Source organism: Poromitra crassiceps, assembly GCF_964638095.1.
Source record: "Poromitra crassiceps genome assembly, chromosome: 3".
Classification (NCBI taxonomy): domain Eukaryota; kingdom Metazoa; phylum Chordata; class Actinopteri; order Beryciformes; family Melamphaidae; genus Poromitra; species Poromitra crassiceps.
This window is the reverse complement of record NC_139625.1, coordinates 84,418,310-84,436,124: the sequence shown is the minus strand read 5'-3', so window position 1 is coordinate 84,436,124 and position 17,815 is coordinate 84,418,310. Positions and strand designations below refer to the sequence as shown.

General features: G+C 40.9%; 1 protein-coding gene and 1 pseudogene across 2 annotated transcripts in view; one reads left to right on the top strand and one right to left on the bottom strand.

Annotated features, from left to right (window-relative positions):
• The first annotated feature begins 252 nt into the window (after nucleotides 1-252).
• Nucleotides 253-3,250, top strand: LOC310773314 (Ig kappa-b4 chain C region pseudogene; annotated as a pseudogene). The gene is made up of 3 exons (XR_014554033.1): nucleotides 253-307; nucleotides 1,480-1,563; nucleotides 2,708-3,250. The product of XR_014554033.1 is annotated as an Ig kappa-b4 chain C region pseudogene (transcript).
• A 9,178-nt stretch (nucleotides 3,251-12,428) lies between these two features.
• pals1a (protein associated with LIN7 1, MAGUK p55 family member a) overlaps nucleotides 12,429-17,815 on the bottom strand; it is a 31,631-nt gene continuing 26,244 nt past the window's right edge. Inside the window, exon 16 of the mRNA XM_083634008.1 lies at nucleotides 12,429-17,647. Within this exon, the coding sequence (XP_083490134.1) occupies nucleotides 17,471-17,647 (177 nt within the window). The 3' untranslated portion in view covers nucleotides 12,429-17,470. The remainder of the gene's footprint in view (nucleotides 17,648-17,815) is intronic.

The window sequence follows — 17,815 nt, the reverse complement described above, 5'->3', positions numbered from 1 at the left end:
TATCATATTGATTTCAACCCCATCGTCCAGGCCTATATTTGATATAGCCCTCCCTGGACAAAAATGCACCAGCCGCTACTGCTTGTTGGCGCTTGGCGGAGGCATACGACCGCGATGGGGTATTTGTAGTTTCCAAAAGCGTGTGCGCACGCGCGTGCGTGTCCTCAGTGAACTGTATCAGTCAGTTAAGGTTGAGGGAGGTTTTTGTACGAGGCTTTCTCACTGTGTGAACACATCCTAACTGCTGATATAATGGTGACTCTGACAGTAGTAAACTGCTGCATCTTCAGCCTGGACTCCACTGATGGTCAGAGTGAAGTCAACTCCATTCCCTCCTCCACTTCCAGTGAACCTCGAGGAGATTCCCGATAATCTGTCTGATGTCCGGTAGATCAGAAGTTTAGGAGCTTCTCCAGTTTTCTGCTGGTACCAAGACAAATAATATTGTAAGCCAGAGTATTGAGTAACTTGTGGACTAGCCTTACAGTCCACAGAGACAGTCTGACCAAGCTGAACTGATTTGGCTCCTGGCTGAGTCAAGACAATGTTTTGTCCAGAAGACCCTGAGGAGAGAGAAGAAACATTGGACATGAGATGAAGAGGTGAAACTCAGCTAAACTCCAAATAATTTTCACAATAAAGAACATGTTTTTTTTCCTCACCCTGAGTGAAGCAGAGGAGAGTCCAGATGAGGATGGAGATCAAAGTCATGTTTGGATGAGGAGGATTTCTGTGGCTTCTGTTGTCATGAAGGACAGCTGTCAGTCATCCAGTGTTCAACTCTCAGGACTATAAACTCTCCCAGAGCACTGGAGCATGGTGGTACTGATGATGATGCAAAGTGGCTCTCTATGGAAATGCTCTGACTGACTCCAACAGGGAGTTGGATCACTCTGATGATGCTGTTTCTAAACAGATTCAATAATTAACAAACACTTTACATTATACAATTTATGTGATTTATAATTTATCATTTAAAATTAATTTATAATTTATTGTATATGTTCACAAACACATTTTCTTCAATTATGGCTTGTCTTGTTTTAGTTTACTGCTAGAGAATCACCAACAGAAAAAAAAGTGAATACACAAATTAAAAAATAATTATTTTCGAAATTTGTGGAAATTTGATAGTTTATAGTTTACTATATTCTTTCAGTTTGGTAAAATTTTACAAATGGAATCTAATGTTGGTGAGTTTGGTGAGAGACAGCCCTCTTACTCTAGAGGGAGAGGTTTTTGTACAGCAGCTCATTGAGTTTGTATCACTGTGGTACACTTTTGGTGGAGGAACCAGACTGGATGTTGGAAGTAAGTAACCTATCATGTTTTTGCATGAGCTACATTTTAATCTGTTACATATCCAGGTTAATTTAGAAAGATATATTTATGGATTTTGTATTTTATTTTGGTCAAGATGCAACTTGAGGGCTTGTAGTTTTAGTTTTGTCTGCCAAAGTGAGAGAGCTGTGTCTCTAGAGTCAAAGGTTTTTGTACGACGGCTCAATGAGTTTGTATCACTGTGGATCACTTTTGGTGGAGGAACCAGACTGGATGTTGGAAGTAAGTTTCTTCACGAATATTCAATATATAATTTATTAAAACTTGTACCAGTATGCCCTTTTGTCTGTATTTATAGAATATAGATATTCACTGTGTTGATTTACGTTAGTTACCTTTCTTTTCTCCTTAACCACTCACAGCTGCTTTACTACACATTTATTTCAACATTGTGTACAAAAGTTAACTAGTTGAACTTTAGAAACAACAATGAGAAAATTACTCCTTTGAACATTTTCCTACATTCCTTTTTAGTTTTCATTTTTACCTTCAGTTGACTTAAAATTAACCTTAAAAACCTGTGAATATAGATGTACATTTTAAAATGTTGCCAAATTAGGTCGCGTCATTTTAATCATTTCAAATGTTTGAATTGTGGTTTAAAAAAAATCATGTTTTGATGAAAATCATTTAATGATAATTGTTAAGTTTTTTACGCAAAATGTCCTTAAACACTGAATTTAAGTCCCTGTTATGTCTTTACCCTATACCCCTCAACCATCAACGCAGTAAATATGTTAGTTGAATTTAATGTTGAACATAGCTTTTTACCAAAATCAAAAGTATCTTATTTTGGAAATGTATTCAAAAGAAGAAGAAAAAACTAGATCATTTTAATTCAAAAGTTTGAATTATGGTTAAATGTTTGTTTTTTTATCATCTGTTTTGATCAAAATCATTTAATGATAGTTGTCTCTTTTTGACGCAAAATAACACTGAATTTAAGTCCCTGTTATATCTTAACCCTTTTCATCAAGGCAGCAAAATCAAAATGATCTGCTTTGGAAATGTATTCAAAAGAAGAAGAAAAAACTAGATAATTGATTTAAAATACAAGAAAGGTTACTTATTTGGATGAGAAATTATAGCTAAATCTGTGTTTTGTTTTGTTTCTATTCTATTCTATTCCCTGTGTATTTTGATATACTCCTGGTCATATCAGGACTCTGTCTGTGCTGATATGCATGAGAGGCTTCTTAAAGGGAAGTGAAACAATGTGTGAGTGAGTGACTGGTGGAGCATAAAAACCATCTGACAGAAACTACTTAAAGGGGGAAAATGGTCTCTCACACAGTAAAGGTGTCAACCCGCCTGCTGATTGACAGCTGCAGCCTTCCTGTCCTCTAAGCTGATTGGTGTCTCCTAGGTGATGTCCCTCCCACCCTGACGGTGCTGCCCCCCTCCAGCGTGGAGCTGCAGCAGGGGAAGGCCACGCTCATGTGCCTGGCCAACAGGGGCTTCCCCTCAGCCTGGAGGCTGGCCTGGAAGGTGGACGGCAGCAGCAGCAGCAGCAGCAGCAGCTGGGAGGAGAGCAGGAGCCCCGGGGTGCTGGAGGAGGACGGCCACTACAGCTGGAGCAGCACCCTGAGCCTCCCTGCAGACCAGTGGACGAAGGTGGGCTCTGTGACCTGTGAGGCCACCCAGGGCTCCCAGTCTCTGCTCTCAGAGACACTGAGGAGAGACCAGTGTTCCCAGTCCTGACCTGACACACTGGGACTTCTGCTCCTGGTTTTATTTGATCTGCTACTGATCTCAGTCTGCACTCAGCACTGTAGTCTCTCTCTCTCTCTCTCTCTCTCTCTCTCTCTCTCTCTCTCTCTCTTTCTGTCACCAGACTTATTACATCTTTAAATAGTAATGTTTTCTTGCTCGCAATATGCCAATATCCTTAATAGACAATAAAGATCTATTCACCAAATCAGCTGTGTTTACATGGTATTCATGTGTCCACATGTATTTTATATTATTCATTAACTCTGTGACAGCAACATGACAGTGACTGTGTTTTAAACCAATTCATTACCAAATGTTCTATTAGGAAGGCTTCTGATTTTGTCAAGTTGATCCTTTATCTAGAAAATATGAGTCTTTGTAATAAATATAAGAGAGTAGGAACATTTCAGCATTAGAAATAAAGAGCAGGATATCATCTCATAATTGAAGAGCCGGCAGCACACAATTGCTCAACTGCGCCTGCGCTTAGTTGATCAGGCGAGGCCGCACAGCAGCCGAGCTGCAAATGCGAGGCCGCACAGCAGGCGAGGCTGGGCGAGATCTCGAGGGCAAACTAACGAGGTCTGGTAGAAATGAGCGATGATGAGGAGGACGAGGCACAGGAGGAGGGATGCTAGAAAGAGTGTGCTATGTTTCTATCAGCATAAAGAGATGAGTGTGACCTACACTTTTGACCCCTGAAATATTTACGTGTGTGTGTGTGTGTGTGTGTGTGTGTGTGTGTGTGTGTGTGTGTGTGTGTGTGTGTGTGTGTGTGTGTGTGTGTCGTCACTGACAGAGGGTTGTCCAGTTTTCTGACCTGAAGCTGGATGGTTTGGAAGTTGACTTTGGACAGATGGAAGGTCAGCAGACGGGAGGGCAAACATGAATAGATACATAATAATAAAAAAATAAATAATGTCAAATTAATTCAATTCAATTAAGTTAATTACATTAAGACTCACTGAAAATAGTTTACATTGAATCTGTTAAATTCTGGGGTTGGGAGAATTGTTTTGTTAAAGGACTCAGTATGTTTGTCCTAAAATATGACATTGAAAAACCATTGAATGACACAATGCATTAAATGGTCTTTTATTTGTGAAGTATTTTGGAATAAAACATCAATAGGATATATCACAAAAAATGCTACAGTATACTGAAATCATTATCTCATTGAAATTTCATTAAAATGTGCATTCATTATTTTTATACATTAAATTAATTGATGTAATTCAATGTCTCATAATCTGTTTTGAAATATCTCATTTCATGGCAGTTGAAATTCTATATTTAAAATGTGTTTGACTGAGTAAAGTGTTAGACTTACTGTAACAGTAATCCTGTGTACCAAGTTTCAACAATATAATCATTAAAATAAAATAAATATTATAATAATATAATAATATAAAATAAAATAAAAATTTACCCCCCCAACTTAATAATCAAACCTCTAATGTTTTAGTTTCTCTGCAGCTGTTGAGACAGTTCAGTTCCTCTCCAGCTGTTGGAGGTTTTTGTACGACGTTGTATCACTGTGTGAACGGCCATTGGGCCGCCTGCTGACATTAATAACCTCCTGTATCTTCAGTCTGGACTCCACTGATGGTCAGAGTGAAGTCAGTCCCAGATCCACTCCCACTAAAACGACCTGAAACTCCCGACTGACGGGCTGTAGCAGAATAAACCAGGAGTTTAGGAGCTTCTCCAGGTTTTTGAAGGTACCAGCTGAGGGTGCTACCAACACTTGTAGTGGTTTGACATCTGATAGAGACAGTCTGTCCTGGAACAACAGACTGAGATTCAGGAGACTGAGACAGAATGATGTCTCCTGATGAACCTGGAAAAAATATCAAACAGAGCAGAAGAGTTATTGAGACAAATACGTCTTAGAGGAAGATGATCAATATCGAAACAGAAGAGTGTCATTTATTTAACATGGAGAATAGATGGAAGCAGGTCAATGCTGGTTGTTTCAGTGTTTCTCCATCACAGCAGAACATCATTGTTATAAACCTGGTTGTATCCTGAAGCAACGTTTTCAGAAGAGTCTCACCCTGAACAAGGAGCCCCAGGATGACCAGCAGGAGAATCTGTGACATCATCATTGTGTTGCCGGTGTGTCAGTGTCTCTGAAAGGCCTGTTCAGCAACTGATCAACACTGGCTTCTTAACGGGTGGAGAGCAGAGAGGCAGGACAGTTATGCAAACACACACACACACACACACACACACAGACATGCGCGCGCGCACACACACACACACACACACACACACACACACACACACACACACACACACACACACACACACACACACACACACACACACACACACACACACACACACACACACACACACACACACACACACACACACACACACACACACACAGAGTCAGTGAAGTGTAGCTGTCCTGAGCATATCAAGGTGTTTCCCCTCAGTGGAGCATTGACTATTTAAATGATCCTCACAAACAGAGTTTTTGTATGACTAGCACAACATGGATCATTAATCATATACCTTTGTGAATTTGCTGTATCTTTTAAATCAGTATGTTTTATCATTAAATGTCTCATTATTGATGTTCTGAGTGTCTTTTTTTTAATCTGTATTACATTTGAGGGGGGAAAATATGCATTTTTGGCCCAAATGACTTGCAGAATACCACAGGGATCATGTATTTTTGTAGGCAATTTGTGTTCAGCAGGATAATCTTCACAAACGTGAATCACTTTTATGCCTTTTGAAGAGTTTTCTGAAAATCCTGTTTAAAACAATGCATTTATACACTTCAAAAGTCATAACAGTGGTCCATGTTTGTGAAGATTATCCCGCACACAGATTACCACTCCCATAAACTTTTGTTAACCACAGACCTTATTTCATACATTTAACTGAAATCCCCATACTAAAAGCACATTCACTTTCCCCTTATGAACCAAAGTTCGACTTCCTTAACTTATGCTGGATGAGGAGACTATTGCTGGTCCTGATTCTGATTCTGACATTTCTGATGCTGCTGACTTGGCCAATAAGAGACAGGGACAAGCTTGATGTGGACACACTTGGTCAGAGTCAAGTTCTCTGAAACAGAAGACAGACAGAAGACAGACAGAAGACAGACAGCGTGGATAATCTGTTTGGATCACTCAACAGTGGTTTGGGGGTCAGCATCAGGACAGCTTGCTAGATGTTGTGCTTCTAATGAATGAATCATTTAATGACCACACGACCGAGGTCGGTGGAATTTGTTTTGGGTACAGCATGCTCACAGCAGTGTCAAATAACATCATACATGGACAGATGACATCAGACATACTGTAGACAGATTACACATGACTAGCACAATAGACAATGTCCACACAAGACAATGATCACACACAATATTAACAGCTATAGAGTGCAGTAAATCCAGCAGGGTTAGTAAAATGAGAATGAGTTGACAGTCCTTATAGCAGAGGGGATGTTTGATACGGGATGTTTTGGTGAACATGGATCGATAGCGCCGCCCAGAGGGCAACAGTTGGTACAGGTGGTGAGCAGGGTGAGAGGGGTCAGAGATCATTTTATTTGCCCTCTTGTTAGTGCGTTTGAGATATAATGATTGAACTGATGGGTGCCAATGATCTTAGATGATGTTTTCACTCTTCACTGTGTGTGATTGACTGTCTGTGCTGCCGTACCAAACTGTAATGATGAGGTGAGTCTGCTCTGAATGATGAGGCTGTGTAGAACTCAAGGAGGAGGTTTTGTTTTACTTTGAATGTTTTGAGGTGTCTGAGGAAAAACAGTTGTTGGGCTTTTTTGGTGTTGCATTATGGTCTGTGTTGGTGTTCCATTGTGACTTACTGATGTGTGTGACAAGAAATGTGGGTTATCCAGAGATGTGAATATTTATTTTATTTATTTTTATTTATTTATCTTTATTTTTTATTTTTTGGTGGGGGGGGGGGGGGGCTGTGCCTGAGGTCTATGATGAGTTCTTGTGTCTTTGATGTGTTGAGCTGGAGGTTGTTATTGAGGCACAAAGTGACTGCAGTGTCTTCATTGTTTGTCGGTTATGAGTCCAATTATGGTTGTATCATCTGCGTATTTGAGAATGGTGACTGAGCTGAGGAGGGATATCAGGTAGTTAGTGTAATGGGTCTGACTGGGCTTCTTCACTGGAACTGTCCTCTTGATTTGGGGAACATTCAGGTTGTTGAGCAGAGAGCTGAGCCATTTTTTTAAGTTCATAACGAAAACTGATAATATGACAATATGAATAACATTGTAAATTCTCTCCAACCATGTGTGTGTGTGTGTGTGTGGGTAGGGGGGGGGTGTATCCTCAGAGAACTGTAATCCCTGCAGTAGCTTCCAGCTGCAGCAGTCAGTTCATTTTGAGGGAGGTTTTTGTACGAGGCTTTCTCACTGTGTGAACACATTCTGACTGCTGATAACATGGAGACTCTGACAGTAGTAAACTGCTGCATCTTCAGCCTGGACTCCACTGATGGGTCAGAGTGAAGTCACTCCCTGATCCCCTGGCTGTGAAACGACCTGGAAGCCCTGATGCTTGCCGGTTAGCATAGTAAATGAGCAGTTTAGGAGTTTCTCCATCTCTCTGTTGGTACCAGGCTAAATAGTCGTCATCATCATGGTCAACATATACAGCAGGACTGGTTCGACAGCTGATGGTGACGGAGCCTCCAGGAGCAGAGCTCACTGCTCCAGGCTGAGTCACTGTGACCTGGCCTCTGGACTCTGAGGAAACAGAGACCAAAACATAAAGCACCTTCATGGTTTTCTCCACTTCATTGCAGAAGGACAGATGTTCAGAAGGACAGATGTTCAGAGAGGAGTTTGATCCTTTACCTGTGAAGCAGCAGCAGAGGAGAGTCCAGATGAGGATGGAGATCAAAGTCATGTTTGGATGAGGAGGATTTCTGTGGCTTCTGTTGTCATGAAGGACAGCTGTCAGTCATCCAGTGTTCAACTCTCAGGACTATAAACTCTCCCAGAGCACTGGAGCATGGTGGTACTGATGATGATGCAAAGTGGCTCTCTATGGAAATGCTCTGACTGACTCCAACAGGGAGTTGGATCACTCTGATGGTGTTTCTAATGGATCAATCAATTTCACAAACACTTCATTATCAATTCATGCAGGCTAAATGTTATATGTTCACAAACACATTTTCTCCAAGAATGGCTTGTCTTGTTTTAGTTTACTGCTAGAGAATCACTGGCAGAAAAAAAAAAGTGAAGTGAATACACAAATTAAAGAATAATTATTTTCGAAATTTGTGGAAATGTCATAGTTTAAACTTTATACTGTAGTTTCCTATATTCCTTCAGTTTGGTCACATTTTACAAATGGAATCTAATGTTGGTGAGTTTGGTGAGAGACAGCCCTCTTACTCTAGAGGGAGAGGTTTTTGTACAGCGGCTCATTGAGTTTGTATCACTGTGGTACACTTTTGGTGGAGGAACCAGACTGGATGTTGGAAGTAAGTAACCTATCATGTTTTTCCATGAGCTACATTTTAATCTGTTACATATCCAGGTTAATTTAGAAAGATATATATTTATATATTATATATATATAGATTTTGTATTGTATTTTGGTCAAGATGCAACTTGAGGGCTTGTAGTTTTAGTTTTGTCTGCCAAAGTGAGAGAGCCGTGTCTCTAGAGTCAGAGGTTTTTGTACAGCGGCTCATTGAGTTTGTATCACTGTGGATCACTTTTGGTGGAGGAACCAGACTGGATGTTGGAAGTAAGTTTCTTCATGATATTAAATATCATATATGATTTATTAAAACTTGTACCAATATGCCCTTTTGTCTGTATTTTAGAATATAGATATTCACTGTGTTGATTTACGTTAGTTACCTTTCTTTTCTCCTTAACCATAGATTCTAACTCACAGCTGCTTTACTACACACTTCTTTCAACATTGTACACAAAAGTTAACTGGTTGAACTTTAGAAACAATAATGCGAAAATTACTCCTTTGAATGTTTTCCTAAATTCCTTTTTATTTTTCCTTTTTACCTTCAGTTGACAGAATTAATCTTAAAAACGTGTGAATATAGATGAACATTTGAAAATGTTGCCAAATTTAGGTCGGGTCATTAAAATAATTTCAAATGTTTGAATTGTGGTTTAAGAAAAATCATCTGTTTTGATGAAAATCATTTAATGATAGTTGTTCATTTCTGACGCCAAATGTCCTTTAACACGGAATTTAAGTCCGTTATGTCTTTACCCTATACCCCTCAACCATCAACGCAGTAAATATGTTAGTTGAATTTAATCTTGAACATAATTTCTTATCAAAATCAAAAGTATCTTATTTGGATATTCAAAAGAAGTAGATAAAACTATCATTTTAATTCAAATGTTTGAATTATGGTTAAATGTTTGTTTTTTATCATCTGTTTTGATGAAAATCATTTAATGATAGTTGTCTGTTTTTGACGCAAAATAACACTGAATTTAAGTCCCTGTTATATCTTAACCCTTTTCATCAAGGCAGCAAAATCAAAATGATCTTATTTGGAAATGTATTCAAAAGAAGAAGGAAAAACTAGATAATTGATTTAAAATACAAGAAAGGTTACTTATTTGGATGAGAAATTATAGCTAAATCTGTGTTTTGTTTCTATTCTATTCTATTCCCTGTGTATTTTGATATACTCCTGGTCATATCAGGACTCTGTCTGTGCTGATATGCATGAGAGGCTTCTTAAAGGGAAGTGAAACAATGTGTGAGTGAGTGACTGGTGGAGCATAAAAACCATCTGACAGAAACTACTTAAAGGGGGAAAATGGTCTCTCACACAGTAAAGGTGTCAACCCGCCTGCTGATTGACAGCTGCAGCCTTCCTGTCCTCTAAGCTGATTGGTGTCTCCTACCGTAGGTGATGTCCCTCCCACCCTGACGGTGCTGCCCCCCTCCAGCGTGGAGCTGCAGCAGGGGAAGGCCACGCTCATGTGCCTGGCCAACAGGGGCTTCCCCTCAGCCTGGAGGCTGGCCTGGAAGGTGGACGGCAGCAGCAGCAGCAGCAGCAGCAGCAGCTGGGAGGAGAGCAGGAGCCCCGGGGTGCTGGAGGAGGACGGCCACTACAGCTGGAGCAGCACCCTGAGCCTCCCTGCAGACCAGTGGACGAAGGTGGGCTCTGTGACCTGTGAGGCCACCCAGGGCTCCCAGTCTCTGCTCTCAGAGACACTGAGGAGAGACCAGTGTTCCCAGTCCTGACCTGACACACTGGGACTTCTGCTACTGGTTTTATTTGATCTGCTACTGATCTCAGTCTGCACTCAGCACTGTAGTCTCTCTCTCTCTCTCTCTCTCTCTTTCTGTCACCAGACTTATTACATCTTTAAATAGTAATGTTTTCTTGCTCGCAATATGTTAATATCCTTAATAGACAATAAAGATCTATTCACCAAATCAGTTGTGTTTACATGGTATTCATGTGTCCACGTGTATTTTATATTATTTATTAACTCTGTGACAGCAACATGACAGTGACTGTGTTTTAAACCAATTCATTACCAAATGTTCTATTAGGAAGGCTTCTGATTTTGTCAAGTTGATCCTTTATCTAGAAAATATGAGTCTTTGTAATAAATATAAGAGAGTAGGAACATTTCAGCATTAGAAATAAAGAGCAGGATATCATCTCACGGTTCTCACCACACTATAATTGGAGAGCCGGCGGCGCACAATTGCTCAACTGCGCCTGCGCTTAGTTGATCAGGCGAGGCCGCACAGCAGCCGAGCTGCATATGCGAGCCCGCACAGCAGGCGAGGCTGGGCGAGACCTCGAGGGCAAACTAACGAGGTCTGGTAGAAATGAGCGACTCAGTATGTTTGTCCTAAAATATGATACATTGAAATAATATTGAATTACACAATGCATTAAATGGTCTTTTCTTGTGAAATATGTTTGGAATAAAACATCAATAGGATATATCACAAAAAATGCTACAGTATACTGAAATCATTATCTCATTGAAATTTCATTAAAATGTGCATTCAATATTTGTTATACATTAAATTAATTGATGTAATTCAATCTCTCATAATGTTTTGAAATATCTCGTTTCATGGCAGTTGAAATTCTATATTTAAAATGTGTTAGACTGAGTAAAGTGTTAGACTTACTGTAACAGTAATCCTGTGTACCAATTGTTTCAACAATATAATCATTATAATAAAATGTAATTATTTTGTGATATTATGACCCCCCAACTTAATAACAAGATCTCTAATGTTTTAATTTCTCTGCAGCTGTTGAGACAGATCAGTTCCTCTCCAGCGGAGGGAGGTTTTTGTACGACGTTGTATCACTGTGTGAACGGGCGGCTGTAACCCTGCTGACAGTAATAAACTCCTAGCCTAGGTAAACCCAGGCCCCACGTGACCTGCTCTCTCAGTTCCCAGTCACTGAGAACAGGTCTGAGAGCAGGTCACGTGGGGGATGGGTTTACCCAGGCTAATCAGGACCCCTCTTTCAAACATTTGACCCAACATGATTAGACCCTTTCTTTCCCATTCTTTAAACCCTGCCCCTATTTTGGATGGGAGAAAATCAATATTTCGTGCAATCTTCATCGCTATAGATATTGATGAGGGGAGTCTTAGCTTCTGTCTCACGGTTGACCATATTTTCAGAGTGGTTTTTACCCATTGATTATTAATTTGATGTATTTTCCAAGAATTCTTGTTCAAAAATGGGATTACATCTAATGGTGCTTTTGGGCAATGACTTTGTTCCATCCCCACCCATATTGTGTCTTTGTCTTGAGATAGCCATGCTACCATTAATTATGTCATTGTTAATGCAATGTTGACATTGTTTGAGATGTCTTTGTTATGACAACTTGACATTACGTAAAGACAACATAAACATGACATAGCAGGCCTAAGTATCAAACTTAAATAAACTATTTAGCTTTATGTCATAGCATTACCCTGTCATATGTGGTTTGGACCTCAACATAGGTATAATTGAACTTTTCATTGAGACTAAGTGTAATTACTCTGTCAAATAAGTTTATATGAGTCATGAGTGTTTTCCTTGACCTCAACTACAATGGTACAATTTGAACTTTTAAGATGTAATTAAGTGTCATTACACTGTTATGTTGTCTTGGTTAATATCAAGTTGTCATAATGAAGATAACTCAATGACATAATTGCCTGAATGACACTGTAATGACAACAGTCAAACATTCATAAAGCCTCATTCATGTTCATGACAGGTGTCATGTCAGTCGTATGCACACCCTTTCCAAGTGTTACCGGACATTTTCACATCTTCATCATCATTGTGAAGCAACCCAGAACAAAAACACAGCCAGTCATTTTCTACCAATCATCTATTTTATTTATTCATTGTTGTGAATATTTATAGAAAAAGAAATCTCATTTTCTCTGGAGGAAGTGATGTCAGATAAACAGGAAGTGATTTTAACAAACAATTTTACATTCAAAACAGCTAATTCCACTTAGCCCCGCCTCCGCCTGCCTCCTGGACCAAAAGCACGGAGGAGAGAGGGGGCGGAGCCTGCAATCCTATTGGTGCATTCTGGACTTGATAAATCTATTTTCAATATTACAAATATATAAAGGCTCTACACAGTGATAACAACAGTGATATGGTGTCAGATCTACTTCAGCTAATAATACTTCACTGTCTTGAGACAGCCGCATACATACACACACACACAGGCATTTGCATTCACACACGCGCACACTCTAAATATATAATAATAATCAAAGTCAGCATCATGTGCTGATCAGGAACACGTGTCTAAAAACTATAACTCCCAACTTTTACTTCTTTATTTCTGCCCTCAGGTTTCAGGGTCAGAGGTCATCTCTAACAGGTGATCCGACAGGACAGAAACAGTCAGACAGGACGTCACACAGCCAACAAGATAACCAGTCAGGCAGCCAGCCAGATGGCAGCGGTGGGGGGAAATCGATACAGCACAGTATTGCGATATTTCGTGTGGCAATATATCGTATCGCATGCATGCTAAGTATCGCAATATTTTATTATATAAATTGTCAGATGCATGCAACATTTATGACAGTTTTTTTTACAGCGTTGGTCCGTCTGTCTGCTTGACAATTTTGCTGCAATAAAAGTGACGTCCCTACCCTCACCTATGGTCCTGAAGGATGGGTCATGACCCAAATAACAAGATGGCGGATACAAGTGGTCGAAATGGGTTTTCTCAGGAGGGTGGCTGTTATCTCCCTTAGGGACAAGATGCTCAGTCATCTGTGAGGGAGTCGGAGTAGAGCCGCTGCTTCTTGGCATAGAAGGAAGCCAGCTTCAGGCATCTGGTAAGGATGCCACCTGGTCACCTCCCTAGGGAGGTGTTTCAGGCACGTCCAGCTGGGAGGAGACCACGGGGCAGAGCGAGGGGCTAGGTGGAGAGATGATATCTCCACGCTGGCCTGGGAACGCCTCGGGATCGGCCAGTCAGGGAAAGGGAAGTTTGGGGTGCCCTGGTAGAACTGCTACCTCTGCGACCCGATCCCGGATAAGCCATTGAAGATGATGAATGGAAAATGATTGAAGTGAGATCAACAGACTGGAAACTTTATCTTACATAAAACAGTTGTTGACAAAGTTTTCCTTTGGGGACATCATTTGCAGTGGAAAAAAGGTAATAAATTGCAATACTAGCATATCACAATATAACAATATTGTATTGTGACTTAACTATCGTGATAATATCGTATCGTGGGGCCTCTGGTGATTACCACCCCTATTAGTCAGCCAGTCAGAGCATGAGGCAAAAGGGGGGGGGGGGGGGGGGGGGTCAGCCAGTCAAACAGATATCAAGTGCTGTGTCCTTTGTTTTTAGTGTGATTTAATAGTGTGCATTTTAAGCCAGCCAGTCAGGATGTTTAAACTATGTTTTAAACTATTATGTTTAAACTGATTTTGCTACTACAATCAGACAGACAAAAAGTCATGTGTAAATTACCGGTAGGTGCCTTTTTGAAGAATGTCCTGCCTTTGTTCAAATGACATATGCAGCCATGCCTTGTGCCATTGTATATTGTTTTTATATGTTTTGTTTGTGCTCCATACCATGTGATCCTGGTCAATGAGTCACATTAAATAAATAAATGAAATGAAAATGAAATGAAAAGAAACCGCTTAGCCAGCCACCTAGTCAGTAAGTCACTTATAGAAGCCAGTTAATTGCAGCAAGAGGACAAGAACCTGTCCCACCCTGAACCTGACTCCCTGGAGGAGGAGGTGCCTGCGGATGACACTCTGGCCACAGAACGCTCCTTTGAGAACGAGACCCTGATGATCAACGAGAACAGCAAGAAAAAGGCCAAGATGAACAAGGCTGCCAAACTGCCGCTCCGGCCTCATAACTACTAGTTTTAATTTTGTATTCTTTTATTCTAATTTTTCTTATTCTCCCATTTTATGCAATTTTTTCTTATACAATCATTTAAAGTCCCTGGAAACCAGAAATATTTTTTTATTATTTAGCATTTTGAGTTCATCACATCACAGGAACATATGTTAATAAGCCACCAGCCAAATTTGAACGATGATGAACATCGCAGAGTATATAAATTTAGGTTTGACAGTCGTGGCAAAAGTCATGAGAATCAATTATATTTTAGAGTGTATTTTCTCCTGCGGACTGTGTGGGCGTGTCCCGTCTGCAGCAGAGGAGACCTGCTGGAGGAGACTTGCTCGGAGGAGACCTCTCTCTCCGTTAACGGAGAGAGAGAGAAGGAAAGAGAGATGGAGTGTGTGTGTGTGTGTGTTCGCACGTTGCTCGACGCATAGCACAGACAGAGAGGGTTTACAGAGAGGAAGAGATCTCTGCGCTGCGAGTGCACAGCGCTACTGTGTGTGTCAGTGTGTGTGTGTGTGCGTGCGTGCATGCGTGTTTGTGATTCGATTAAATCTTATGACGTGATAAGATCATGCATTTTAGCACCGCGCGCACCGCTCTCTTCAATGAGAAAATGGAAATCCAGACCTTGTAGAAAAGTGGCGATTTTAAGGCTTTGGGTTGAAAGTAATGGCTCATACTTTCTGAGCCACACAATTACTCACATAAGACCCTAAATAACATAGTTAGAACGTTTTTGTGGATTTTGGTTTCCAGGGACTTTAATGTTGTCTTTTAAAATAGTTTAATTCTGTTTTAGCATGTTCTAGCTTTCTGTTCCATTTTAAAATAAAATTCAAGACCTTCAAAAAAAAAAAGAAGCCAGTTAATTAACCGGTCACTCAACCAGCTAGTGAGTCAGTCAGTGAGACAGACGGACAGCAGGGTTACCACTCTTTTCTAGAGATCATTTTCAAAGACATTGTCAGTGATGATCTAGCTGGTCTGACAGACAGGGGTCACACCAAACACTATGTTCCTCTCTGTGGAAGTCTGGTTTAAAAGATGTGCAGTCTGTGGCTATAATGGATCTCTGACATGCTGAGAAATGACGACAAACTGATCATAGAATAATGCAAATACACCTGCCAGATGAACATGTATGGTGAGTGACAGAAGTTATATTTTAAGATGGGGTGTGTTCTTGTGTAAAACTAATAAAAACTACCACAGGTACCAGCCAGCAGTGCCTAATATTAAAGAGATACACCAACATCTTTGGAGATTCGCCCATTTGCCATATTCCCGATAGTATAACTATAATGCGCACACATGCGCCTCAGGCAAACAAGGAAGTCACTTTGGTTAGAGAGGGAACCCTCTTCGTTAGTTCTCGCTATGGATTTACTTAGAAAATGACCGTTTGCCATAACTTTGGATTATGAAGTCATCGCGTGGCGAGTGCACGAGTCACAACATGTACATGTGAGTGTTTCTGGCGCTGTTGGAATGTGTGTTTTGGGCGACTGAACAGGGGTAGGCAGCTGTAGCCTAGGTAAACCCAGCCACCACGTGACCTGCTCTCTCAGTTCCCAGTCACTATAGTGACTGAGAACAGGTCTGAGAGCAGGTCACGTGGGGGATGGGTTTACCCAGGCTAAGGCAGCTGTACCATAGACTGCCATTGTAGTGCTAAGCTAAGTAGCAGTGAGGGCTGTACCGCAGTTTCCAATGAACGCACAGTGTAGATAAAGGCATCTACATTCTACTCTTACTATCGGCAATATGGCAAAGATGCGAATGTCCAAAAATGTTTGCGTATCCCTTTAACGTGTGAAGGATGATGTAACTTATATTATTCTGAGTTTCAGCCACTTAAGTTGTAATGTCATCCCACCTGCATGTACTACCATGTGATGTGACTTTGGGCTGCGTTCACAGCATTTCCACAAGATAACAGAGAAGCCGATGATCCTGAACATAACTTAGCCCTTTCAGATGGTAATGCTATCCGTTTTGGGGAGCTCCGATAGTCAGGTCTAGTAGTTAATTCGCAGATAAAGGAAATTAGGAGAATGTTGAAATTATTTTCCAGGACAACACAATATTTTCCAGGACATTTGAATATTTCTCTCCTTTTCCAACTGGTCAAGTGTTTTGCAGGTTTTCCAGGATGCATATGAACACTGAGTCAGTCAGTCAGTCAGTAAAGTCAGGCCATAGACCCCCCAGTCTAGAGGACATCAGGTCATCAGCTAATGCAGTCATGTGGTGTGTATGTTCTTCATAGTAATGAAGGCTGTGGCTCAGCGTGATGTGAGTGTATACACACACTCACTATATTGGAGGCTGTGGCTCAGCGTGATGTGAGTGTATACACACACTCACTATATTGGAGGCTGTGGCTCAGTGTGATGTGAGTGTATACACACACTCAATATATTGGAGGCTGTGGCTCAGCGTGATGTGAGTGTATACACACACTCACTATATTGGAGGCTGTGGCTCAGTGTGATGTGAGTGTATACACACACTCAATATATTGGAGGCTGTGGCTCAGCGTGATGTGAGTGTATACACACACTCAATATATTGGTCTCTGGATTTGTTCCAGCAACAAGAAAACAAAGGAAAAAGTTGTCACGATGATGAAAGATCTTCACATTGACTACTTACTAGCGACCTCATTTATACAAGTCCTGTGCCAGACCAAAGCCAAGCTCAACCTATTCATTCAAAAAGAAAAATCTGAAGTTTACATTGATTTTCTAGAACAGTCTGTAACACATCAATTATTAATGTGTTACAGACTGTGATTTCAATATAGTTTGTAATCATGTTTGCTGAAACGATCGTAAGATTAGGTCAAAGGCAAAGTCAGAGATTTGTATTTGTATTTTATCAATGAGGTCCTGTACTTCTGAGAAGTGTGTGTGTGTGTGTGCGCGCGTGCACGTTGTGTGTGTGTGTGCGTGTGTATGTGTGCACGTGGTGTGTGTGTGTGTGTGCGCGTGCACGTGGTGTGTGTGTAGTGTTAGCGTAGCCAGCAGCAGGGCACCCACTGTGGCTCAGTGTCTAGCTTGTTAATGAGTCTGGTGAGCTCGGTGAAGGCCTTGTCCTGGTCTGAGTTGACGATGACGGCATCAAACAGGTGTCCACAGCTCTGCTCCATCTCACGGGCTTTCTCTATGATCTCCCTCAGCTCCTCGGGCTAAAAGACACATGATGCTTATTGGCAAACCCATTCTACATACAAACATTCTACACCAAACACAGATGTTTGTGTGGTGTGCCATGGCTGTCTGTCCTTGTTTGGAGATGTTTGGTCAGATTCCACAAGTTCGATCCTAGTTTGTCCGTGTTTAGCCCATGGCACACC